At 43.1% G+C, this 26991-nt stretch overlaps 1 protein-coding gene across 1 annotated transcript; it reads right to left on the bottom strand.

Moving 5' to 3' along the window:
* Window positions 1–2971: 2971 nt before the first annotated feature.
* On the bottom strand, window positions 2972–25188 carry GTPBP4 (GTP binding protein 4). The gene is made up of 17 exons (XM_024580772.3): window positions 25045–25188; window positions 23956–24126; window positions 20986–21089; window positions 20768–20904; window positions 19074–19174; window positions 17727–17819; window positions 16839–17030; window positions 16691–16756; window positions 13838–13927; window positions 12902–13012; window positions 11250–11327; window positions 10861–10912; window positions 10298–10398; window positions 8172–8369; window positions 7111–7176; window positions 4776–4919; window positions 2972–3638 (listed from the first exon to the last, which is right to left on the bottom strand). Exons 1-17 carry the CDS (start codon window positions 25090–25092, stop codon window positions 3486–3488), a joined length of 1905 nt encoding a protein of 634 aa, XP_024436540.1. The 5' UTR covers window positions 25093–25188; the 3' UTR covers window positions 2972–3485.
* Between the last annotated feature and the right edge of the window lie 1803 nt (window positions 25189–26991).

The following is a 26991-nucleotide window of genomic DNA, read 5'->3' as shown; positions in this document are numbered from 1 at the left end:
CTTTTCACTCCGTTATTTCCTTTGACGCAAAGAAATTTGACCTAGACCCACTTGTCTCCTTTTGCTTTTCTTACCTGTACTTTGCATCTCCAGAATTTTTTTGGTACCTTTGTTTTATATCTATTGATGGTTCTATTATGTTCATACTGTTTTTCCCACATACATGTCTTCCTTTAGCTCTTGGAGCACCTTTAAGACAGCTGTTTTGCATGGTACTGGCAGAAAAATAGACACTCACACTAATGGAACAGAATTGCAAGCCCAGAAATAAACAGATGTGTATGGGCAAATTTTTGACAAAGGAGCCAAAAACATACAATGGAGAAAAGAAAGCCTCTTCAATAAATGGTGCTGGGAAAATGGGAAAGCCATGTGCAAAAGCATGAAACTAGACTGCTTTTTCTGACCATACACAAAAATTAACTCAAAATGATTAAAGACTTTAAATATAAGCCCTGAAACAATAAATCACACAGAAGAAAACATAGGATCTCAGCCTTAGAGAAGATTTTATGAATTTGACCTCAAAGGCAAGAGAATTAAAAGCAAAATTAAATGGGACTGTATCTAAACTGAACTATAAGTCTTAAGACACCACCAACAAAACAAAAAGGCAACCAACCAAGTAGGAGCAGGTATTTGTATACCACACTCCTGATAAGAGGTTAATATCCAAAATATATAAGGAATTCATGCAACTCAATAAAAAAACAATCCAATTGAAAAATGGGCAGAGAATCTGAACAAACGCCTCTCCCAAGAAGACATACAAATGGCCAACAGATGTATGAAAAGATGCTCAACCTCACTAGCTATTACGTAAAGCAAAACTACAGTGTGATACTACCTTACACCTGTTAGAATGACTATTATCAACAATAAATGTCGGAGAGGTTGTGGAGGTAAAGGAACCGTCATTCACTGCTGGTGGGAATGTAACCTGATACAACCACTATGAAAAACAGTGTGGAAGTTCCTCCAAGAGTTACCATGACCCTCTTCTGGGTATCTATCTGAAAAATTTGAAATTTATTCATAAAGATATATGCACCCCTATGTTCAAGGCAGCATTATTCATGGTGGCCAAGACACGGAAACAACGAAGTGTCCTTCCACAGATGATTGGACAAAGATGTGGTACATGAATACTATGGAATACTACTCAGACAGATGAAATACTACCATTTGCGACAACACGGATGGATCTTAAAATATCATACTAAGCAAAGTAAGTCAGATAGAAAAAGTTGCGAACCATATGATTTCACTCATCTGTGGAATATAAAACTGAAAGCAACAAATGAACAAAGACAAACAAAAAGAACAAAAACTCAGACACAGGTAACAGTATGGTTATCACCCAGAGGAGAGGCAAGTGGAAGTAGTAAAGGGGGCCAAATACATGGTAATGAAATGTTTGACTGTGGGTGGTAAACATACAATGAAATATACAGGTAATGTATTGTAGAATTGTACACTTGAAACCTATGTAATTTTCTTAAACAATGTCACCCCAATGAATTTAATTAAAAACAACCAGGCAGTTGTTTCCAATTCTTTATCTAAAAGTGATCATTTTGGGGGGGGGTGGATACTTTCCTAGTTATTCGTATGCCTCATTTTGTTGCTGTGATAACTGGACATTTGATTTATATGATGTGCTGACCAGGTTTTCTCTCCCGAGTGGCTGGATTTGTTTATTTTTTCTTGATTGTTGTGCTGGCCTGGGGTAAAAACTTAAGGGCTTCTCAGTTCTCTTCTGAGTATGTCTTTTCTTGGGCGTGTGTGCTTTCTAAATTTCCCAGAATAAGCAGTTGGTTTTAAAAGTCCCAATCCTTAATGTCTGTCCCCCAAAAGGGGTAAAAAAAAGAAAAAATATGAAGTGGAAAAAAGGCACTGGCCCTTTCAATTTCCCGAATCTGATTCAGTTTACAGGAATTGCAAGAACGGGAGTCTACCTCTTCTATCAGAAGCAGCAACCAGCAATTGACATAGAATCCCAGCCCTGATCGGTGTGGTCCAACTGTCTGGAGGACATCCCATAAATGAAAGGTTGCTGTTTGATTCTGGTCAGGGCACATGCCTGGGTTGCGGCTTCAGTCCCCCGTTGGGAAGCAGGCAGTACGTAAACACTAAGCCACAAAGGCTAAGATGACCAAAATTACTGTGATTTATTGACCAAGACTTTCCCTGGAAGAGGCACGCCTTCAGAGTTCCAAACTAGTTACACAGACAGGTTCTGCCAGTGCTTCTTTAAAGGAATTCCTGGTGCTTCCTACCCCATCTTCCCTGAGAAGAGTTTGAGTTTCTCTTCCTATATCCTTTTCCAGCATAGATATGTGGAATTATACTAAGTCCTTACTTTAAATCATCAATAGGTTCTGCGACTTTAAGTGAAACGTGTAAGTAATAAAGCCAATTTTGACATAGGCTAATTGAGGTAAGCAAGAGTAGTTCATACAGCATCTCATAATGAAACATTATTATTCAGGAGCCTGCTGTATATTGCAAAACACTAGAAGACTGGTGTGCACAGGTATAATTACAAAGTGCTCCATGAGTCAGCAAAGAGGACTTGTTAAAAGCATACAAACTACTTGGTAACAACGGTACTGTTTTGTGGTCAAGAAGTGATGTTTTACGCACTTAATGTTCTAACATGTTAAGGGTTTTGAGCTGACATGTACCTCACAATGATATCCATATAAAAGAATTGAAAACAGGACCCCAAAAGGTGCTTTTGTGGTAGTGTTGGGGTGTTTGTGTTTTACTCAACACATGCGATTTTTAGCAACAGACTTGTGAAGCAGATGTCCCCATTTAATTGCTGCGGTGCCTGCCTTAGGCTACACTATACTCCACAACGAAGCATTTCTGCTTTAACCCCCCACCCTTTATTTGGTCAAATTGACAGTAATTTGTAACTACCCCCTCCAAACCGCCCCCCCGCCCCCAAATAATCAAAACTGCCTTCTTTCAGAAGTTTATTTTGGATAAAATAGTTGAAGACAGATTACAATGATACATTGTACCAAAAGACTAGAAAATAACTTATTGATGGCATTTGACATACCCATAACCCGTGTCTGCAAAGCAGGGCTGGCAGCCTTCTGCCCATAGCCACAAGTAGAGTCCAGGGCAAGAAAGGACTCTTCACATGCAGGGAACCAAACCAAAGTTCCCCCTTGCTGAAGAGAATAGTCACACCAAAATAAATCTTTCCAGTTCTGCAAATATGATGCAATCAAGAGTTCATTAAATGCAGAAACCAGTCTACTCAAAGTATTCATGAAATTATGAAGTGATAACAATTTCTCACATCTGTATCGTTAAGCGTTAGCCATAATTTTGAGAAAAGCAACAGGTGCTTTAGTTATTTCACTATCACTTGGAGTTCATAGATCTTGAGTCCAACTTTGTGAAAAGGTATCATATCAAATCAAGAAACAAACAGCAGTCTAGCCAAACTGCTTCAGCTGAGGACACTATCTCCTGTCCTTCTTACCAGCTTTCCTCTTGCCAGAGAGTAAGTGCTTGGGCTTCATATCAAACACATGCCTGTCTGCTTCCCCTTTCCTCCCCAAGCGATTCATCTTCTTCTGGGCACTCTTCATCATGGTCTTGGCTTTCTTCACCATCTACAACGGAGGAGAAAACGTAGAACACATTAGTCACTGAAGACCAAATTTCCATGTGCCTGATAAGAGTCCGTCTTGCCCTGGCTGGGTGGCTCAGTTGGTTGGAGCATCATCCCGTGGTCGCCAGTTTGATTCTCAGTCAGTGCACATGCCTTGGCTGCAGGTCTGGTCCCGGGTTGGGGTGTGTACGGGAGGCAACCAATCAACATTTTTCTCTCCCATTGATGTTTCTCTCCTCTGCCTTCCTCTCTCTAAAGTCAGTAAACATATCTTTGGGTGAGGATTAAAAAAAACATTCTGTCTTTATGGTCTTGGCCTGTTCTGTGTTGAGCAACCCAGGTAAATCTCGCTCACTGCTATTCTGGACCCACCACAGTATCTGCAGGAACTCAACCAATACCTGCATGTGAAGGCAGGAAGAAAATTATAGCCAGACAAGTTTTACACCTGTAAGGACCACATACATTTAGTGGAAAATTAGAGTGTGTGTATTCAAACTCCCTCTTGGACAAACAAAAAACCCCTCAGATATGAACCCATGAGACTGTACTACTCACATCTAACAAATGGCAATGTTGATATTAAAATCCAGATTTCTAGATGGAAATGGCATCATGGAATGAAAAAGTCAGGCTTCCATGAAACGGACTGCTCACCCATTTCTCCTTTACCTAAAGTTTTAAAATGCTGAAACTAACAATTTTTGTGTTTAGTTAAAAAGACGTTTCAGCAAGAGTGTACATCCAGAGGGTCTTTCCCAAAAGACTGACCAAAACAGGCCAGCTGGTTCCCAGCATGGCTCCCTGTGGGTGAGGGCCCCAGGCCTCCAGGGGCAAAGCTGGGCCCATTTCTTAGCATGTACAAAATGGCTGGGACCTAGGCTCAGCGCCATGTGACACCATGCTTCTGTTTACCCTGAGAGGACACCACAAGGGAGTGGTGTAACCAGGGCACAGATCCAGGGACATCCAATAATTGAACTGGCCCAGGGGCAGCTCTCGGTGTGCAGCACACAGCTAACCCCCACCTGCAGCCCCTGCTCCAAATGACAGCTGGAGAAGGAGGCTTTGCCCTGCGTGCTTGTGTAGCCAAAAGCAGAGGTCATCCTGTTACTAACTGCACATGACAGAGACTAACCTTGGTGTCCCGAAGACCAGACACATCACGTGGGGTTCGAGAGCAACTGCGACTCCGGGCAATAGACGTGGGGGGGACAGAGTCCTCCCGCTTCCTTTTCCTAGTGACACTCCGAGACCTTCTGGCCTGGACCGCATAATGGGCCTGAAAAGCACAAAAAACATTTCAGGATCCAAGCCTGGCTTTCAGACTTAGTGACAAACATGAAATCACTCCAATAAGGGGAAAGGACACTCAGGAACTTTTATCAAAGCCACTGTCAAATAACCTAGAAAAATCTTTAAAATACACGTAGTTAACGTCACATTAATTATAGGTCACATGTTTTTCACATAACACGGCTGTACTATGTTATGAAGCTAACTGTATTCCACTGGAAAAATTTACTTAGAGCTGCCATTCAGTAACGTTTTCTCTTAACCTAGATCATTAGGCTTAGCATCACGACCTGAATTTCGGACATGGAGTTATTTCTTCTTCACTACTCCATCATGGGCTATCATCTGAACACCGTGAGGGCCATCAGAAAGCTCAGCCTCGAGCTTCAGGGAAGACATGCAGATGGCCCCTGATGGTTCTTCTGTAGCCCCCAGCTGTTAGCTCTGCTCCCACTGGCGGTGGGTGCAGGGTTCACCCTCCCGGCTTGTCCTGAAATCAGGATTACCCAGCTCCCTCAAAGGCGTGCAGATAGCAAGCCCAGCAGTCACTAAGCCCTCAGATGTCAGAGGCTACGTATACACGTTAAACTAGGACTCCACGTGAGCAGGGTGCTCTCTCAACTTGTTGCTGATGAAAATCCAAATCAACCAAACCCTCCTGGAAAGAAACTTCAACAGACTTTACTCTTTGATTTCATTATTCTGCTTCTGGGAATCTGTCCTGAGCAATAATCCAAAATATGGAAAAGTTCTTTCCCTGGCTGGTGTGGCTCAGTGGATTGAGTGCTGGCCTGCAAACCAAAAGGTCACCAGTTTGATTCCCAGTTAGGGCACATGCCTGGGTTGTAGGCCAGGTCCCAGGTGGGAGAAGGAACTTATTGATGTATTTCTCGCACACTCCCTCCCTTCCCCCCTCTCTAAATTGTAAATAAATAAAATCTTAAAAAAAAAAAGTTTTTATACAAAGATGTGTACACATAATTCACCAAGCAAAGGGGGAAAGAAAAATTGATGTTTCTCTCCCTCTCTCCAAAAAGTAAATAAATAAAATCTTAAAAAATAAAAGAAAAAGAAAAAGTTATTTTATACAAAGATGTATACACATAATTCACCAAGCAAAAAACAAACCTGGAATTCTAACAGGTAGGTGAAATGCCTTCTAATCATTGGGCTTTCAGAAAAACAGCTTTGAACGATTCACAGCCTAATTTCCTCTTACAGATGAGAGGCTCAACAGCACTTCATGGTTATTTGATAACTAAAGTGAAGCTAATTAAAGTATCAAATAAAGACTTTAGTCACCAAAATCAAAGTTCAAGGAAAAAAAACTGTGTAGGATGGATGACATAAATTTGTTTTAACATTTCCAATTTGTAATTTTCACTGACACAAATCCTTCTGTTTTTGTTTATTTCTTACACATCACCTTACATTCTTTGAGGCAACAAGTGAATTTTTAAACTGTAAGCCATTCAAAAGGCCTAAAATGAAGAACTAAATTTTTTACTCAATTCCTCTAAAATCAAAAGAGCCTGAAGCACAATAAAAAGTAGATGCAGGGTGTGGCATGTGGGTATAAACAGATTGCAAAGAAATAAACAGAAAGATGAAAGCCCTCTGCATAAACTGAATAAAAAGGCACCCACCACATGGCACCCTACTTCATTTCTGTGTGCTATAAACCACAAGCGATTTTTTTCTTTCTAGTTTTCGAAACTTTCCAAATTTTGCATCAGCCTAAAACAAAAAATGTATATACAAGTATAATGACATTAACAAAAAAGCAAAAAATAGAGTAAATGAAAATGCAATGCAGCCACCTCACACACTGAACATTAACTAAACAGGACATCGGAGTGCATCCAGGGAATCCGCCCACAGGGATGAGTTCTAATGAAGGAGGAAGGCATGGGCAAGGTGTTCCCAAGAGGGAAGAGCAAGAACTGAGTCTGGCAATGCCATCCTGTGCAGAAAGCACGGCTCCTTGAGCCAAATGCCCAACCTCTTCCCCGAGAGGAAAATTACAACAGCGTGACAACGCATGCCGCCCTCAACCAGGAGGTTCTAATTTCTTTTTAAATCAACTCTGTGATCCTATTGGTTTCTGAGCCCCTGGTTTCCTAGGACACAGCTGTACCCAACTACAAAAGTATGTGAGGCCACCTCTGCACACTCACATTGTCGTTATCATCCATGTTGACACCAAGACTGCGCATCTCATTCTCCAAGACTTTCCGCTGAACCTGAAAAACAGGGTAAAGGTTACTTGTTTTAAGCAAAATCAGTTTGATGAAATGTTAAAGGCAAGGGAAAATGTGCCTTTTATCATGATCTGTGATAGACTTTTTAAATAAATTATATCTTTTATTTGGGTTCATAATGATGTTTTTGACAGATCATTAACTCCTGTGAAAAATAACACTTCCTGGGCACTTGCCACGTGCAGGACAGTGTATACTTCATCCCTGGATTCTGCACAACTCTGCAGGGGAATCCCTGGGTGCTGATAAAGTCACTGAGGCAGAGGTCACTCGACATACACCCTGAGGCCAGCGTCCCCACGGGCCCACCAAGCACCAGGGGGGATACTGCATCTGCCAGGAACCACTCATCTGCTGTCACTGAAAACAGGTCAGGCACAGGAATATCCATGAGGCGCATGTGCTGTGGTCATTCTCCTTCCTGTCCCGCTACACTTTACCTGCCCTGCACATCATGCTTTCTTTGGGGAGCTGACCCCCACTTTCTGTCATGCCCTGAGGTTCACAGATGAGCACAGGACCTAATCTCACCTGCCACCCTGACAAGGACATGAGTAGCATGACCAGGAAAAGATGCCTAGAGACAGGCCACTCCAGCCTAATCTGTGGTAATCATCGGTCCGAACAGGTGACAAGGCAATAAATCGCCTTTGGATTTACATTAGATCGGGTTAGGTTTCTGTAAATTGTAAAACACGAGTCTGGACTAATAATTAAATAAGAACATGTTAATTCGTGGCTTGCTTTACAGCTACAAATCAAAAATGATGACCTCATGAACTTTGAAGATCACCAAGAAAAAGCATAATAATCAGAAGATCAAGACTCAACCTACCATAAAAGTCAATACACACCAGCAAAACAAAGTGTGAACAATGTCATGGCTGCACACAGGTGGAAATGTTTTCTCTAGCCATGACTATCCAATGACTAGCAAAGAAATGGGCCACATGTCCTTGAAAAGACACAAAACTTGCCTTCTTAGCAGTACGTGGCATTCTGGGCCCCTGTGTGTCCTTCTCTTTGGACTGCAGAATTTTCAACTTCCTTTTTTCTCTGATTTGTTTTGCCAGCTGTCGGATTTCCACCATTTCTTCGTCTTCACTTTCCGGTTCACTGTCATACTCTCCGGCAGCTGTTCTTAGCTCTTCTTCTTTTTCTAACTCTTCCAATTTCTTAAAAAGAGTCACAGGTAGACAAAAATCAACAATGAAAACCTTATAAGTAAGTGTAGGAGTTCTGGGAACTAGGTTTCCCCCAAGCCTTTCGGTATGCAACGGGTGCCAGGGTTGTCTCACGTCGGCCTCGTCCGCATGCCAGAACTGACCTCCCAGCAAAGATTCTGGGAAGAAAATGAAAACTGCGTGAACACTGAGCTTACAAGCATATTAACTGCTCAAGGCCATCTCTTCTTCTCCTTTAAAAACAACGAGTGCACACACCTGGCTAGAAATGTGCAGACAGAGAGCACTTCCCTCAGTCTCCTTGCTCCCAGCAGATACAGGGAAGACATTCTTGAAGAACTTAAGTCATCAAACTGCACTGATCTTGTACTACAGTTTTCCATTTATCCATCCTAATGCCATCTCTAAACACATCCTCATTGGCTGTACAGTTAAAATGTAAAAGAATACATGTACATAGGCCCTGGATGGGTAGCTTAGCTGGTTAGTGTGGCCCTGATACGCCAAAGTTGTGTCTTCCATCCTCAGTCAGGGCGCATACAGGAATCAACCAATAGCCCTGACCGGTGTGGGTCAGTTGGTTGGGCACCATCCCGCAAAGCTAAAGGTGACCAGTTTGATTTATAGTCAGGACACATGCCTGGGTTGCATGTTCGGTCCCTGGTTGGGGCGTGTTTGAGAGGCGGCCAATAGATGTTTCTCACTCACATCAATGTTTATCTCCCTCTCTTTTTCCCTCCCTTCCCCTCTCTCTAAAAATAAATAAATTAAATCTTTTAAAAAATAAATCAACCGCTGAGTGCATAAAAAAGTGGAACAAGATATCAATGTTTCTAAAATCAACGAAAAATAAAAACATATGCATGTAGATCATTATCCAACAAATAAGCTGACAGGAATCCAGCAGTCCACTGTGCCTACATCACTATTTATGTGACAGTGTGGGGGTGGAGACTAGGAGGGGCCTGGCCTGCCAATCACAGGCCACCCAGAACCCACGATGAAGTATTGGGTGCTATGCAATAAGGGATGAAAGGGGTACAACTGATGAGTGTGGAGGAGAGCGACATCACTTCTCGCAAGTCGGAGTATAGATAACAGGATGAGAGCGGTAAGTAGAAGACCAGTTAAAGCCACAGCAGTAAGGATGAAAATCAGACAACAGAGAACAAGGACTACTTCAAAAGTGGAAAAAACAGGGAAAGTGGGAAAGAGGCTTACGTTAGGGTTCATGCCCTTGAAACCTGGAGATTAAAAGTATAAATTAAAGGCACCATTTGGAAACTGAGAAGAAAATGAGGAAATTTAGATGGCAAATATTTATAAAGTTCTGTTTTCCAAGAAGCTTGACTGAGAAAAGGCAGGACAGCAACTAAAGGAGGACCCAGATTATTTTTGTTTTTTAAAGGTGAGAGAACTTGCAGACACTCATATTCTAAGAAAAAGCCAATAGGGAAGGGACTGAAACAGGAGGGAAACACTGGTGATGAAGCAAAACTCTGGAGGAGGAACCAGGCCTGAGAACCAGTGGTGCTGCCCCAGAGGAGGCTGCCAACAAGAAGCCCCTGTGCAAGAACAGCGCTCACGTCCAGGGCTGCAGGTTCTTCACAAAGGCAGGCCGCCTGCTGAGATGAGCAGAGGGGAGTAGAGTAAGAGCCTGAGAAGGTAAAAGGTCTCTTCGGGAAGAGGATGAATGGCACTGACAATGGTAGGAGCAGACTGTTAGTGACCGGGGACAGGGAGGCTTGTGGGTATAAAAGAAACAGTGGCAACACGGGCAGGTGAGCCAAAAGTGGTACTTGAGTCATAGACCAAAGTATTGAGCGTCACACCATGAGACCAGCTAGAAGTTGTGCCTGTATCTTCTTGTGGTCATTCAAAAAGAATAAAAATCATGTAATTTAACAAGTGACACAAACCTGCATGATGTCAGGATCGATGTAATCAGCTACGTTATGGCCTTCCCAGATCTCAGGTATCTTATCATACTTTTCGGATGAATTCATTATGTCCCAGTACTCTAAAGTTAAGAAAAAAAAGTTATGTTTACTGTAGTTTTTAGTATCTTCAACCACCACGTGTCCAAAGTGAGTTACAGCTCACATACATCACAACACTTTGTAATTCGACACAATGCAAGCAAAGCCACTGCTTATCAAAGATTCACCCCCTAGGCATTTGCCAAGGTGTATCAGTACCTCAGGATGAAGTGAGCACAGAAGGAAAACAAAGATAAAACAAGAGGAAAAAGGCATGAATACCAGACTGCTGACAATATCACCTGGCTCAACATTTATGTGCTACGGAAGCTACAAAAATAATCCCTTATCCTGAAATGACAGAAAACGACCAGAAATTTCACCTTTAAGAAATTCAATTACAAAATTCTGTAAGACTTGTGCTCATTAAAGCCCTCTCACTTTTCTGAAACACTGTACAAGTAACTGGCAATTTAAAATAACTATTACATGCAAGTCCTTACTTTTAAGATCCAAAATATAATCATCTCCTAGTTCCAGTTCAATATCCCGTTCCTGTAATAAAAAAACCACAATTACGATCAGCTCTATTTGACCTTTTAGGTTCAGAAGTGCTAAGCCCCTCCTTATTCCTGTGCAATACCCTCGTTTACCACCTAAGGACCAATCCTTCCCACACCCAGCACTCAGCTCCTATTTTCAGGAGGAGAGCTGTTGTGAACACCTGGAGGCTACACACAGGGGAGCGGGGCTCTTCTCCAGCTTCATGCCGTCTTCTCATAGAGCATGGCGGTGTGGACACCAGTGCTGTTGGCTGTTCACGCTGAGTCTCTATCCCTTGTTGCAAAGCTTTCCTGCCCAGGCCCCTCCAGTGAGGCTGAGAGTGACCTACCATCTTCCTCCGAGGCTCCCCAACCTCCATTCTCTTCCTGCGTGCCACCACTCCTTCTGGGATGAAAGGGGGCCTCTCCTGAGAAGATATTATGGGAAATGTTTATGTAAAACACCTTGCCAAATGGGAAAGAAACACAGAAATGAAAAAGTAACAGCAAATTCTCCATCTAAAGAAAAATTATAGAACCACACCCAGACTATTTAAAAAACCAACAGATAATTCAGGGGGAGAGGGGAGGGTGCAGGGCCAGTTTGGGCAAGGAAGCCAGGAGGACTCCACGAGACACTTCTTAAGTTCATTTAGAAAACATAAACATCAAGAGTACCAAGAACAATTACTAACAAAGGAAGGAATACAGATGTAAAGCAGATCATGAATAAGAGATATTTAGGTATAAACCTGAGGCACCTGACTAGCTACCTAAAAAACTGAGGGGACAACTACTTCCACCTGCTTCCTAACAAAATAAATTCACAATCAAGTAAAGACTTTTATTCAAAACAGGTAAAATTAAAAAAAACTATAAAAGCACAGAATAAAAACTATTTTGGGAAGGGATGGTTAGGCATTGATATGCATGACACGAAACCCAGAGGCCACAGAGAAAATATTAATATATGCTAATAGCTTAAAAAGGTGTACTTTCTCTGAGGTTAAAAAAAATCCTCCAACTCAAAAGGCAAATGACAAAAATAAAAAAACCTCTTTTATAGCACAAAACACTTTGTAAAATACATGACTGTCTAACCATTATGCTGTACACCTCAAACTAGTACAAAGTAACAATGAATGTGACTGTAATTTTTTAAAATTAAATTAAAAAAGAACAAACAAGGGTCTGATTTCCTTATCATAAAAATGACAAGTCAATGAGCAAGATAAATGACCTGAGGAACTGAAAAGGCCAAGAAGCCCATCGAAAGTGCTCACCTATACTAATCATTAAAGAAATACTTCACAACAAAACTATTTGTAATTGTAGCAAAGTTGTTATACAAGATTACATGTATTTCAGGTGTACACCGTCATAATCCAATACTCGTACACATGATGTAGTACTCACCACTGGCCATCTAGTCAGCACCCGTACCTTTAACCAGCTTATTAGTCCATTAGACTGACAGATGCCAACACCCAACACTGAGGGGGCAGGGATCCATCAGTGCGGTACACACCGTAAGGCATTATGGAGAACGACATTTTCAATGCCATACCTTAGTTTCCTCTATAGATAGATGTGCACATAAAAATATACAACTGTATATAAAGGCGTGCACTCAAGCACTGTCTATAATGGCAATTAAATTAAAAATTTAAAAGAACATAATAAAATCTGTGTTTAAATAATTCAAAAATATGCTTTTAAAACAAAAATATTTCTGGAAAATAAACAATACAGAGTTAACCGTAACCTCCCTGGTGGAGTGAGAAGCAGGGTTGAACTTGGCACCTCACGCTCCTTTTTACCTTTTCGATATGCACAGCGTGATTTTTAGTCTGAGTAAAAAGCTCAAGTCTACTCACACCACCCATTTATGCACATGTGTAGCTGGAGCTGCGGCCCCTGGACAAAGGCACGCAGTGTGTCCGTTCTGTTGGCAACAACATCATAATCCCCTCTCAAAGGCTCTCTGGAAGGGCAACCTTACCTTATCATCTCTTTTGTTTGGCACAGCCAAATGCAGTCTGTTCAGCACCTCATTCACTTTATTTCCTTTCATTTTGGTTTCAACTCGATGAGCCAAAAGCCTGTCACAAGCCTAAGGAAGTATGAAAACAAGGCACAGAGTCACAAAGCATCCGGCAGCAGCAACCAGAGACTATATGCTCCAAAGGTCTGAAACTGGCTAAGCACTTCTGCTCAGTAGTGACATCTGGTGGCTAAGTCCCCAGGACCACTTTAAGGTCCACTAACTCCCCTGGGGCAAACCCCACTCTCCAGCATGGAGGCTGTGTCTTTCTCTTTTTCCAGGCCAGGCCCAATCTGAGGCAGAACCCAGAGGCAGTGCCACCACACAGCTGGCCCTGAGCAACCCCATGGCCCTTTCCAGGCCCTTCTCCCACTGCCAGTGACCCCATGCTAACCAGTCAGCTCCCTAACTCGACCCACATCGCACCTCAGGACTCAACTAGAACAACTGGGCCAGAGTAAAAGATATCAGAGTGCCCTTTCTTTTTATTTCAGGTAAAAATAACAACAAAATAAGAATATTAGAATCATATGAAATCTAACAGGAAATGTCTCCTTAAGCTGCCCACTTATACTACTTTTTCCCTATTTCTGAACAGGATCCATGAGAGTACTTTTCAGTCCAGTTTCCATGGAAATACTGGCAGGTCAAGAGAAGCAGCAGGCAGTGGACAAAGTTAAAATGGCCTGTGCTGGCAGTGTAAATATCTCTGCAAAGCCCCACTGTCATTGGGGCAGGTGGAACTAGGGCTTCAGTTGAGGGTGCCTGCATTCCACCACAAGTCCTCAGTGTCATAAGCCTGGAAAGAAAGCTCTCCCCATGACTAACTTTTCTAAAACAAGAGAAAGACAAGTAAAGGGTTTGACACCTGCCCATGAGGGAGGGAGCACTGACCTCTGTTTTCACTTTGATAACCCCCTCCTCCGTCAGGGTGCTGGTCTCTATTACAGGAAATCCTTCAGCCTGCAAGTCTACAAATATTTTCTGGGAATATAAAGGAAAAATGAGACACGTGTTATTTCTAATTACCCATGAACAAATCTTCATGTTCCTCAAATGGGTGTTATAAATGCTACTCAGCACAACATCTGCGGTTTAACTCTTGAAGAACATCCAGTTATTTTTCCCTATATTGTTCTGTGATTAAAAGACTTCAAATTACTGAAAGGATCAAACCAGACTATAACAAGCAAACCAGAGGCTTTCTAGAATATTCCATGAGTTCTCACCTTCCAAAATGAAAGTTGGCAAGAAGAACAAGATATGGATTATTTTTTCTAGAATGTTTTCAAAGCTATTTTTATTATTTTTTAAAGATTTTATTTATTTATTTTTAGAGAGGGGAAGGGTGGGAGAAAGAGAGGGAGAGAAACATCAGTGTGTAGTTGCCTCTCATGTAGCACCCACTGGGGACCTGGCCCGCAATCCAGGCATGTGGCCTGACTGGGAATCGAACCAGTGACCCTTTGGTTCGCAGCCTGTGCTCAATCCACTGAGCTATACCAGCCAGGGCTCAAAGCTACTTTTAATAAAATACTTGGCCTCCACAGCCTCAGAGAATTCCTTAGAAAACAACACAAAAATGTTTACAAATATAGCTCCTTATAAGTCACTAAGACTCTTAAGAGAAGGGACTTCATTTGTGCACCCTTTACCATATATGACTGCACTCAGACATAGGTGACCAAACCCATGATCATTAGCTTCCTGTGAACAAGACCTGCTTCCTTACTGGAAAGAGCAGTGGTCCTGAAGAACACTGGGGTCGGAGAGCCAGTCTCGCTAGTGACTGGTGTGTAAATCCAAGTAAGATACTCACTGCCTCTGCCTGGCGTGGTGACAACGTCCCTCACAAAAGATGGAGCAGTAACCCGACACCAATGCTGATGAAGTCAAAGCACCAATGAACACAGGTTACAAGATAGTGTCATCCAGACAGCAGCATCACAGCAGCGCCCGATGTCACTTCTTGATTTCAGTAAATCTTCCTGGCAACACCACCGGTAAAAACCCAATGGTGTCACTACTACTCCAGAGGTGACCTCACCCACCAGGGCTGCTAGGTGGCGAGGCTGAACTCAAGGCTGTGTAGTATCGGAGACTAAGCATCCCAACCTTCCTGGTGTCCCCGACTTTCCCTTCTTTTTTTCCACCCTCCAGTGCTTTTGGACTGAAAAACTGAGATTACTCGATAGGTACCTGGGTCCTTTCAAAGACAAGAGAATTCTCTGATGGCAGTGTTTACATAATTAGTAATTTAAAGAACACACCGCAGTTCCCCAAGGAAACCAGCACAGCTGTTTGAAAAAACCTAATTTTCACAGAGTATGAAATGTCCACATAACGCAAGAGGGACACTGGGAAGAGAACAGCATGACCCTTCCTCAGGACCCTCTACCTGTTCAATAAAGTATGCTCCAGGAGACATGCCCAGATGGAGTCATCATTCTATTACAGGGGCCTCCGAACCTCAAGTGTGCACCCATCACCAGGGGACTGTTCAAGCCCAGGTTGTTGGGCGCCCCATTTCTGATTCCAAAGACCTTTCATTCAGAACATATTACACGGGAAAGCAGCTGATGCTGTTGGTCGGGGCCACAACCTGAGCACCACTGTAGTAGCGCAAAGCTTCTCACAGCGTCTGTCCTGAAAGATGCGACTAAAGAGGGCTGCAGGATTCAATCAATTTAACAGAACAAGGTTAAAATTCCCTGCCTCTTGGAAAACTTCAGCAGACACTACAGATTCCAGTTTTAGAGAGTGTCTGGTGCTCATTTTCCTTTGTTCACTCAAGTTTCCAAACTCACTTCATCACAGACTCTGCAGCAGACACACAGGTAACACTACAAAACCCCTGCTACTTAGAATCTTATTCTGTAAAGCACTGCTTCTGTGCCGAGGCCTGCGTTGCGCTTCCTTCAAGGCCCTGGTGTAAAAGAATGGTCCCTTCCTATGTGAGCACATCTTCTAGGGGTTAAATGTACCAACTTGTTGCACACAGAGAGGTTTCCATAGCCTCTGACAGAGCAGCCATCAGGAAATTTCAGGTTTAGTTCGCCACTAAGAAGTTTTTATAATGTCACGTTGACTGAATCCCTGAGGATACTATTGGGTTGGGCAAAAAGTCTGTTATGTTTTTTCCATATGATGGCTGTAGTAGTGCTTCATTGTCTTTAACTTCATTCCAAACAATTTTGTTAGACTGTATTGTGACAGCTGTCATATCAGCATGCATTTTTAAGAAACTTATCAAAATTGGTGAATTTTTGTGTAGCCAATTTAATACTGAAGATGGAAGAAAATACACACAATGTTTTCAGCATAAATGCAAAAAAAGATTTGGGCAATGTATATAGAGAAGGTACTGTGACTGAATGATTGTGCAGTGGTTTGCAAAAGTGATTTGCAAAGTTCTGTGCTGGAGATTTATTGCTGGACGATGCTCCATGGTTGAGCAGACCAGATGAAATTGGCAGCAATCAAATCAAGACATTACTTGCGAACTATCAACATTTCATTTGGGAGAGAGCCAACATACTCAAAATATCCAAATCAATAAAGTTATTGGTGAACATGAAAAATGTCTTTTATTTTACAGAAAAAGCTGTATGAACTTTTTGGCCAACCAATATCTCAACTGTAAAATCAAAAACCAGACTACCATTGCTACAATTGTTTCTAAACTCTGGCTGTCTGAGATCAGATTTAGAATTGCTAAGAAATACGGAAAACATTAGGGTGACTTACCTGGTCATCTTCTGGAAGCTCAGCTATTCTCTTCACATCGCATTTGTTTGCAACGACTATAAGAGGCTGGAGTGAGAAGAAAGATAACAAGGTGATTACTACCTTCACACTGCAGGTCATGAACTGTGGCACCGGTCATCACACTCACCTTGTTGATAAACAGAGGTTTGATATTCTGGAAGAGCTCCAGCTGCGCCTGTAGCCCATGCCCACACTGCTCAGACACGTCCATCACGTACAGCACTGCAGCACGTAGATGGGCCAGGGCCGTGATGGCCTGCATTTCGATCGTGTTCCGATCCTCCAAAGGGTGGTCCAAAATCCCTGGGGTATCTACAACCTAAAGGTCAGTCTTATTAGTCCAAAGCACACCTGCTCCCAAACTTACCATCCAGATCATTCTGGAGTCACCACATACCCAAACTAGCCCTTATAAAACTAGTTAATAAAACACAGGTCTCCCAGCTGACCCCAATAAAATAAACAAAGCAGTAAGGGAAAAACAGGAGGTGGAGGGACCTGCAGAGCTCATTAAAGAACTAGCAATGACCTAGAGAGACTGCCTCTCTGCTCGTTAGTGACATGATAAAACAGAACTGGAGTAACTGGTGAATACGCCCATGTGTGAGAAACTACTTCCTCTTTGATAAAGTTAAATTCAATTGTGGAAACAGACTGCTTCATACTTTTAAATAGTTAGTAAATGCCATTTCTAATAACAGGATCAAAAAAGGTGACATAGAGACTCTCCCAAGCAGCACCACTGTTAACGTAATGCAGAACCTTCCTGGTAGCTGGCTGCTCCCCTGAACTCCATCAGAGGAATGAGAAATGCCCTAACGCAACCCCAAAGCTCAGAGTTGTTCTCTTCACGGGGTTGCTTCTGGCAACCCCAAGAATCTACTTCCTACCTCCTCAGTCTCCCCACCTCCAAGTGCACTAAGATATGAACACTCTAGTGCTATAGGGATCAAAATCATACTCCATTAACAAAACCACCAAGATGTCTGTTGTGTTTAAAGATAAGAGCTCTCACCTGCCAGCGCAGGTACTTATAATCCATGTGTCCAACAAACAAAGACTTGGTGGTAAATGCGTAAGGCTGCACATCCACATCTGCTCTTGTCACCTGAAATCAAGCAAAACAATCACAGGGTTCTACCCTTTATTTTCTTTCAAACAGTGTCAAAGTAGCCCTGGCATGTTATCAAGACTGTTTTGGTAGAAGAAATAAAAAAGAGCAAGTGAAACCTCTATGGTTAACTGCTGAGGACAGGAGCTACTGTGCTTTGACAAATGATGGGCTCCACTTCCTCATCCCCGGCCCATAGGGGAGGAGTCTGAACCAGGGTTCAGGGAGGCGAGGCGGGCCCAGTAGGAGGAGGACACACACCAGAGTCTCCTCGTCCGCCCTGGCCCCAGAAATACCCAGTACAACTTTCTGTGATGACGAAAGCGTTCTACATCTGCAATGTCCAGGTGGGGCCTGCCAGCCACATGCTGCCCGTGAACTCTTGAAATGCAGTCAGTGTAGCTGAGGAACTCAAAATTTTAATTGTTTCATTTTAATTAAGTGGCCCTTGTCTCTGCCCCACAGTACTGGCTTGCGAGTGTTGGAGACATAGCTAGGACACTGCAGAGCTTTGGCTTGTCATCATGTCAGCGTAACTCGTAGACAAAGTAAAAATCTACGAACCTGCTTAAAGGCAAAAGTGTTCTTAGTAGCAAATAGCCACCTGAATGTAACAACTGTTTATTGGCATCTGAGCTGTTGCTGCTTGGGAAATGACATTTTAATAGCTGTTTCTGCTCTGCTCACTTCCCTCAAAGTGAGGTAAATTATCCTGAAGCATCAAGTTACTTACATAAATAGTGCCCTTGAGTCCCAATTAATAAACACACTCAAATAAAGAATGACTCAGCACTTCCCACTACATGGACCAAATAGTTTATCTGAAAGCTGACACAGCAACCAAGGGACAGTACCCAAGAACTACCTTGGGAGACTGGGAAGTCCCATTCAACAAGTACAGCCTGCCACAGTGAACAGCAGTTCTGCTGGCACCACTATTCCCAGAACATGCCAAGATGACATGTCCTGTGAGAAGTTCTTGTGTGTTAACAAAATGTTCTTAAACATCTCGAATCCCTTAGAAACTGGTAGGAAATGCACAAGAATCAAAAAGTGGTTTCAGTAATAGCAATATAAATCCAGGATCTGACAAACTCATTCCTCCCTTCAACAACACAATGTCTTAAGCCCAGGGCAGTACCAACTAAAGGACTAACTGGCCGGCTGCCCTCCATCCCACGTGGTCAGGACATGGCAGCACTTTGGCCTCAGGTCCTTGGTCACGTGCACAATTAGCAGAGACTGACCAACCTTATTGATGAAGCTGGACTTGCCGACATTGGGGTACCCACAGAGAAGTAGGGTTCTCGTGTTCGGGTCAATAGTTGGCAGACGGGACAGGTGCTGACGCACTGTGAGAAGTTTAAATTAAATGTGCTTAATTTCACAAGAAAAATTAAGAAATTCAAGGTTTAAGATCTGTTTCACTTAATACTCCAGGCCTGTGGTTATATTAACCGCACTCCAACATTTATAACGTAAGTGATGTAGAAAATACAAATGAATAAAAAAAGATCATTTGCAGAGGCACCATGGTATAAAGGATGGTATTTCTCAAATCTGACTGCATCAAGAAATCTATTCCTAGGCCATACCAGCTTGGTATTCCTATCCAACGGGTCGAAGGTGGAGCGAAAACACATGTCTAAGTGAGTAAACTCATGACTAAACTCTTACTAAATGAGACAATATCTGGAAAAGCGCCTTTGAGGCCAGCGCACGTGCCATCATTTTCAGGCTGGACAGGGCGCTGCTTCCATGTAATGACTACTACTCATGGGGACTGTCTGCAGGGCACACAGTGCCAGTGACGGTTAAACAGATCGTCAGAAGCACTGTCAAATCAGCAAGTACTGTATTCTTCTTGCAAATTATTTGCCAGACCCTGGGGGGAAGTGAACAAAACTACCCGAGTTAAAAACATTTATAGTGAAGCGCTAGCTCTTGTGGGTTGGTTGGAGCACCATCCCATAGACCAAAGGGCCATGGATTTGATTCCTGGTCAGGGCACACGCCTGGGCTGATTGTTCGGTCCCCAGTCGGGGCACATACAGGAGGCAATTGGTTGATGTTTCTTTGGCATTCATGTTTCTCCCTCCCTCCCTCTCTCTCTGGAACCAGTAAATACATCCTTGCACAAAGGTTAAAAAAGTATTTGTGGTGAAAATTACATAAATGTAAAAAGGCAAAAGAATTGTTTCGATGAAAACCCTACCATGTTAATTCAGATGATGTCCTACTAAATGAAACTATCAGATAACAAAAGAAGTAGGAGTTTGATGTTACCACGTGTTACAAAGAAAAGAATGAAAAGAAATTAAAAAGTAAATAATAGGTAAAACTATGAGTCATTTTATTTTTATACATATTTTTGGTATTTTCCCATGATTTATAATATATATGCCTTACCTACTAAATATGAGAAATATAAATTGTCTTAACAGTACCTGTCAGAATTTCTTCTAGGGTAGGCTAGGAAAAATACTGTATTTTGCCATGTATAATGCGCTTCCATGTATACTGTGCACCCATAGTTTTGGCCCAAACTTTCAGGAAAATAATTTTCGTTTTAACTTTTAAATTCAATTATTTGTTTACTTATATTTAGAAACAAAACCAACTGCTGTATTCCAGGGTATTATTTTGCATATGGATATCGTTACTGCTTTCTTGAGTTACACTTTTAACGCATTAGCGTAAGTAAAATAATTAAAAACATTTATACAGATACAGAATTAGGACTACCCATGTACAATGTACACCCTGATTTTCCCCTCAAAAATTTGGGCACAAAAGTGCACATTACACATGGCAAAATACGGTAATTTGACCCTGTCATTCTAAAAGGAAACAAAAACAAACATTTCAAAAATAAGTTTTCGACAAAGATCAAGCACCTTAATAGAATGTACTCAAGACTGTTTTTGCTAATGCTTGACAAGTACCTTGTTCCAAATACTCCAAACTTTGCTTCTGCCTTCTGATAATAGTACACATTCGCCCCAGGGCAGCACGCTTCAGCTGCTTGCAGCGGTAGAGAGAGTCTCCGTATTTCATAAGCCGCACATAATCTTTAGCAACACTTAAAGAAATAAAAAGAATTACGTAAGATTTTTTTCACTTTTGACAATGTAAAAGATAATGTATTAGGAAAATACCTTACTTGTCCACTAAATTTTTGGCAATATTTATTTGTCCTAGAGCCAACTTGTAATGATCCTTGTCATAGAGAATGTTCATCAAATCAGCATAAAACGGATGGATATCCTGCAACAAAAAAGCAAAGCAGTCAGTTTGGTACAAGTTTCTCATCCCTATGTGTAAAAAATACTTGAAGAACATTCCTAGGGAGATATATCGCATCTTCCCCTCTCTTCCCAAACCCCCTGCATCTCTCCCTCTCTCTCTCCTGGCTAATGTCTGTCTGGTTCCCTGAGAGAACAGGAGTCACAGGGAAGTAAGCGGCACTGTCTTTTCTTTACTCCTATTCCCACAAACCCGAACTAATCAGGTCTGTGTCTACCAGGCCATTCAAACAGCTCATCATCATCAGTAACCTCCAGTTCTCCCTCTCTCATCAGATCCTTCCCCACACTTCCTGATGCATTTACCTGGCCTCTGGGACTTTCTCTCTCACTGGTTACTTCTTCTCCAACTCCCTTGTTGGCTCCAGTTCCCAGACCAATGCTAACCATTCGTGCTCCCTGGAGGGCTCTTCTTACACTCACTTCCTAGGTGACCTCACCTAAGTCTTCATACATCTACATTTTCATAAGCTCCACCTGACCATCTCCAAGCCAGACCTCCTATGAGCTTCAGACTGCTCAGCACTTCTGCTTGAACATCTCACCAACATGTCATGATTAACATGTACTAACTGCTATCCACCTCCTCAAACCCATGTTCTTCCCTGTCTCGGTGAAGGGCAACTCTACAGTCCAAGGTGCTACGGCCCACACCTACTCTGAGAAAATCCGTTAGCTCTTCCTTCAAAGGATACCCTGAAGTCAACCATTTCTCAACTCCTTCACTACCACCTGTCCTCTAAGTCACAGTGCTGACCTGAGTGGCCTCCTACCCCCACAGGCCAGTCATCCTCTAAGAGCAGGGCTGTCAAACTCATTTTCCCCGGGGGCCACATCAGCCTCACAGTTGCCTTCAAAGGGCCAAATGCAATTTTAGGACTGTATAAATGTAACTACTCCGTAACAGTTAAGTGAGAGCTCAGCACTGCCGCCCGGTAGAAAGGTGCTGGGCCAGATAAAACAAGGTGGAGGGCCGGATTCGGCCCATGGGCCTGGTGTTTGCCACCTGTGCTCCAAGAGCTAAGCCGAAGCATGGCCAGTCCCAGGTTCAGGTCCAGAGCCTTCCTTCCCTAACAGAATTCAAGCCCTACACAAGTAGCCTCACCCTACCCATCACCTCTCTGACTCATCCCCATTACTCTCCTTCTCATATGCCCTGCTCCACTTCCTGTTCCTTGAAGACAGCATACTCTGGGCCTTGGCACTTGCTTTCACCAGGGATCCACAGACCTCATCACCTCACTTTCAGGCCTCTGCTACAAATGACCAGCTAGGGCACTCCCTACTCTCCTTATTTATCTGCATACCATGTACTTTTATGTTTACTGTCTTTCCTTCCACTAGATGACAATAGGGACTTCTTTTATTACTGCTGTACTCCCAGTACCTAGAACAGGACCTGAGAAACAGCAACCATTTGATAAATGGTAACTAAACCCTCTACTCTGAAACTGTTCTCAGATAACTTGTTCATAAATTTGAGCCTCTAATGTATTTAAAGACACACACAATGCCAAGGATGAAAAAGATAACTTCTTACACAGAACCACAGAAAACTGGTACTAATTCGATGAAAATATTTTGTTTGCTCAAACTAGGTATTTCCTAAAATCAAACTAGTTTAGAATAATCTCACATTTTTTCATCCCCAGGTCTTCCCACGGAATCCGCCTTCTCAAAAAATAATTTACTGATTCAACATCAATAGATATTGAGTACATGTGCCACATCATGTACTCAATCACATCATGTGGCACAAATAAGAGAGACACAAATAAGTGCCATTCCTCCGGCAAGAACTTTTAAATTTTTAACACTTCTGTATTAAAAAAAAAAAAAAATTAAAGACTGTATTTATTTTTAGAGAGGGGAAGGACAGGAGAAAGAGAAAGAGAGAAACATCAATATGAGAGTTGCCTCTCACATGATCCCAACCAAGGACCTGGCCTGCAACCCAGGCATGCTTTTTGAATTGAACCTGCAAGCTTTTGCTTTGCAGGATGGTGCTCAACCCATTGAACCACGCCAGTCAGGGCACTTCTGTATTTTTTTAAACAATCCATTGTCATCTTTTTAAATATAAAAGAAATACTTGTCACATAAACCAACCTTTTCTCTGCTTTAACCTATCAGCAGAGACTATTTCAGAGTCTGTTTAGGCCCTCACACTGTACTGGCTGGCCATCCTTCACCACCCCATATGATCTGCCACCATGTGATCCTGCACAGGACTTCATAGGCAGTGTTACTCTAGCCTTCTACATCTAAATAAACCGGCAAACTACACTTCATAGCAGAGTTAAGAGTTTAACTTTCTTGGCTTAATGGAGAAGTCACAGCTACTTCACGCGATTTCTTACCACTGTGAAAAGAGTACTCAGTGTCGAACTGACCATCAATGGCTGATAAACCCACACCACCACAAACAGTGGTAGACCTCAGGTCACTGACCCAATGTGAGGCCCAGAAAAGGAAACAGGGAGGAGAGGAAACCGGACAAGGTGGCGAACCACCAGAATCCCGGGCTTTCAGATTAAGTCACAGCTTTTAGAGACGTTGGTGTTGGCCTCTGCCAAGCTGAGAGGTGACAAAGCCTCAAGAGAGCTCTGGGCCCTCTTAGATGGGGTTCATTTGGTAGAAAGTAGAAATACTAAGGAACAAAAATACCTGTGTTCTGTTCTCAACTTTGCTGTTAACTCAGTGAGTAAGATAACTCAACTACTTTGTTTCCTTCATTATCTGTCAGACGAGTAGAACAAACTGGTTAAACACCCGTGACCTGAAAGCTCACATTTATATGACTATCTGTGGCCCCCAGAGTCACTTACGTCCAACTTGGGGAAATCTGTTAGAATCTGTGAGAGTCTGTCATGGTAGTTCTGTTGAGTAAATTTGACTTTTCGCATGTAAAAATGTCTAATGCGATGAATTTGGTAATGCTTATGAATAACTGTTGGAGTCTTTCGTTGAGTCTTCGATAACGTTAGGTCAATAAAGTCCTGCAATTAAATAAAATAGGAGAGTTATACCAAATACATCTACTTCTCACCCACTTTATTTGAAACCTTTTTAAAAGACAAACATTTCATAACAGTATATATTTTAAACTACAAACACTTTTCCTAACTCAGTCTTTTATATACAACTTTGTTCATCTTTATAGTTTCTGGCCTTTAAGAAATACTTAGCAAGTGGCTGTTGAAATGAATTTTATACCAAAATTTCTTTTATCTTAATTTTCAAACACCCAAAAACCTTTGAAACATAATAGTCAGACAACTCAAGCATAAATCAGAAAAAAATTTTGAGAAAGAACAACCCTACAGCTTCAATTCACGTATCTTTCAAAGTATGTAAAGTGATGGGTAAAACAAAAATCCACTGTTATTAATTTCCTAGTATAAGTAAGGTGACTGAAGACATTAAAGATTATTGCATGAATTCCCCAGGGCAGACGAGTTGACAGGCGCCCACAGCACTGTCAGTATCAGGAGGAATACAGACTTCAGGCCCTGAGATCGCTACTCCCTCTTCCACCTCTATGAATCCTCGAGGGTCCAGTTCAGAAGTTACTTATTCATGAAGCCTTCCGACACTCCCCCTTCTCTCGGGAAAGGACCTCTCCTCTCTGGAGAAGGACCCTCTCATCTCTGGAGAGAACGCTGACGTCAGAGGAAGGATCCCCCCCTCTAGGGGAAGATTCCAACCACTAAGGAAGGACAACATCGTCTCTAGAGAGGAGTCTAACGTCTGAGGAGAGAACCCTAGCCTCTCCGAGGGAACACTGACCCTGGGAGCCCTACTCTCGAGGACGTGGCCTTGGCAGCCGGGCCCGGCGGGGGAGCATTGCAGGCCTGGGCCCTCCCGGTGACCGGGCGGAGGCACAAGGCGAGAGCGGAAGGCCCCAGGACGCCTACCTTGGCGGACGGCACCACCGTGATTTTCTTGAAGTTGTAGTGCGCCATGTCGGAGGTCCCCCACGAGGGAAAGGACCAGCACGAGGGACTTCCGCGGAGGGCGGAGGACGGGACTTCCGCCGACTGCGGGCACTTCCGGGTGCTCCCGGTGTCTCCCCCGCACAGCTCCCGCGTCCCACAGCGCCCCCGCCTGGCGGGAGGTCCATGGCAGGGGAGTCGCAGGGCGGAGGGTGGGCTGGCGGCGGACCTGGAGGACCGCGGAAACGGGGCGGCGCGGAGGTTTAGTCCCTGCTGCGTAACGAAGGGGTCCCGACCGGCTGTCCGGGGTGTCGGCTCGGGGCGGGGGTGGGGGAGTTCGGGAGTCTTGGGGGACTCTGGGGTCCGGGGATTCTCGAGGGGTCTTGGGGACTCCGTTTCCGGGGGTCTCGGGGACTCAAGGGTTCTCTGGGGACTCGGGGGTTCTTTGGGGACTCAAGGAATCTCGGGGGATTCGGGGTCCAGGGATCTTGGGGGTCTGGCGGTCCGGGGTCCTCGCGGGATGTCGGGGGTCTTGGGGACTCGGTTCCGGGGATCTGCGGGGTCTCGGTGGACTCAGGATTTCGGAGTCTCGGGAATCTGAGGGAATCTGAGGATATCAGGGGTCTTGGGGACTCGGGGGAGTGTCCGGGGACTCAGGGGTCCAGGATCAAGGGGGCCCAGGGGCTCGGGCTTGTGGGCGGGGGCCTGGGCTCCCAGAGAAGGCGTGGCTGCACTGTTAGAGCAGCGAGGCCCTAAACTAAGTCCCGTGTCTCCCCGCCCCCCGCCTCCCCGCCAACCCCACCCCAGGGTCCTAACCTGACCCAAACCAGAACAGTGCAGCACAAGGAAGTAAGATTATATGCTAACCTCACTCATGAACATAGTCACAAAAATTTTAAATGAAGTATTATAGAAACAATTATGCAAGAAAAGTGATCAAATTCAACATCCATGCATGACAAAACAATTCTTTAAAAAAACCTCTTGGTGAAATAGTAAGAATTTCCTTCTTCAGGGAATCTACCTAAGGAAAAAAAATAAAGAGAAACAAAGCTCAGCAAACACCTTACTCAGTGGGGAAACATACAAAACATTCCATTTGAAATTTGGAACAAGATTATCCATCCGTGTATTGATCATTGTTAAAACTTGCTATGTAGGGGTCAACTATACTGTTTTCTATATTATATGTTTGAAATATTCCATAACAAAAAATAAATAAATTTAAAAAGTGTTTCCTACATGTCCCAGTTCTTGAACCCTGGTGCATAGAATGAATCCATTACTCAAACCAAAAGAAGAGAGGAAGAAAACATATGTAAGAAAATTAACTAAAATTTATATAGCAGACCCAGTGTTCATCTTAGCAAGTGAATGAATGGAATGAATCTAAACAGCGATAGCCAAGTTAGTTCCTTGGAAAGTAACAACAACAATATTAGCTACACATATGAAGACTGACATGTCTTCTTTAACTGTGGTGAGAATTCATCAGGGTAATGTTCCAGGGGTAGATAAAGATTATAATGAAATGCCACCAATCGGTTTACACGCCTGGGCAGCTATTATATGAGTATTCGAGGCTTTATTACATGTAAGGTGTTGAGTGGAACATAATGTAGCATAAAAGATACCTTCTATGTGCTAAAGAATTTTTCATTTTAGCTGGGGAGACAAAATTGAACACAGAACAAACAGTCTAAGCCAACACAATTTACAATATATTCCTAAGTGGTCACTCCTACCTTCTGCCTTCAGAGATACAGGGGCTGCTGTCCCCTACACAGCTCCACCTGCACCCACCTTTCTCCTATCTGATGTCTTTCTCATCCTACCTGATGGCTTTTCCCTCCCTGATGTCTCTCTGTCTCCTCCTTGGTTACTTACTACCTTCACACACAAGGACCTTCTTTCCTCTCCTCCCTCCCA

This window comes from Desmodus rotundus, chromosome 4, assembly GCF_022682495.2.
Source record: "Desmodus rotundus isolate HL8 chromosome 4, HLdesRot8A.1, whole genome shotgun sequence".
NCBI classification, from domain to species: Eukaryota; Metazoa; Chordata; class Mammalia; order Chiroptera; family Phyllostomidae; genus Desmodus; species Desmodus rotundus.
This window is presented reverse-complemented; position numbering and strand designations above follow the sequence as displayed.

Bases quoted from the DNA above. Each gene is read 5' to 3' on its own strand.
- GTPBP4 (XM_024580772.3), bottom strand. From the start codon at position 25,092: ATGGCGCACTACAACTTCAAGAAAATCACGGTGGTGCCGTCCGCCAAG. The intron at 13,013-13,837 runs GTCAGTGCTCCC...ATACTTCCTTAG, and splicing joins TTATCAAAGTGAAAACAGAG to GCTTGTGACAGGCTTTTGGC. The intron at 7,177-8,171 runs GCAAGTTTTGTG...CCTGTTTTTCAG, and splicing joins TGCCACGTACTGCTAAGAAG to GTTCAGCGGAAAGTCTTGGA.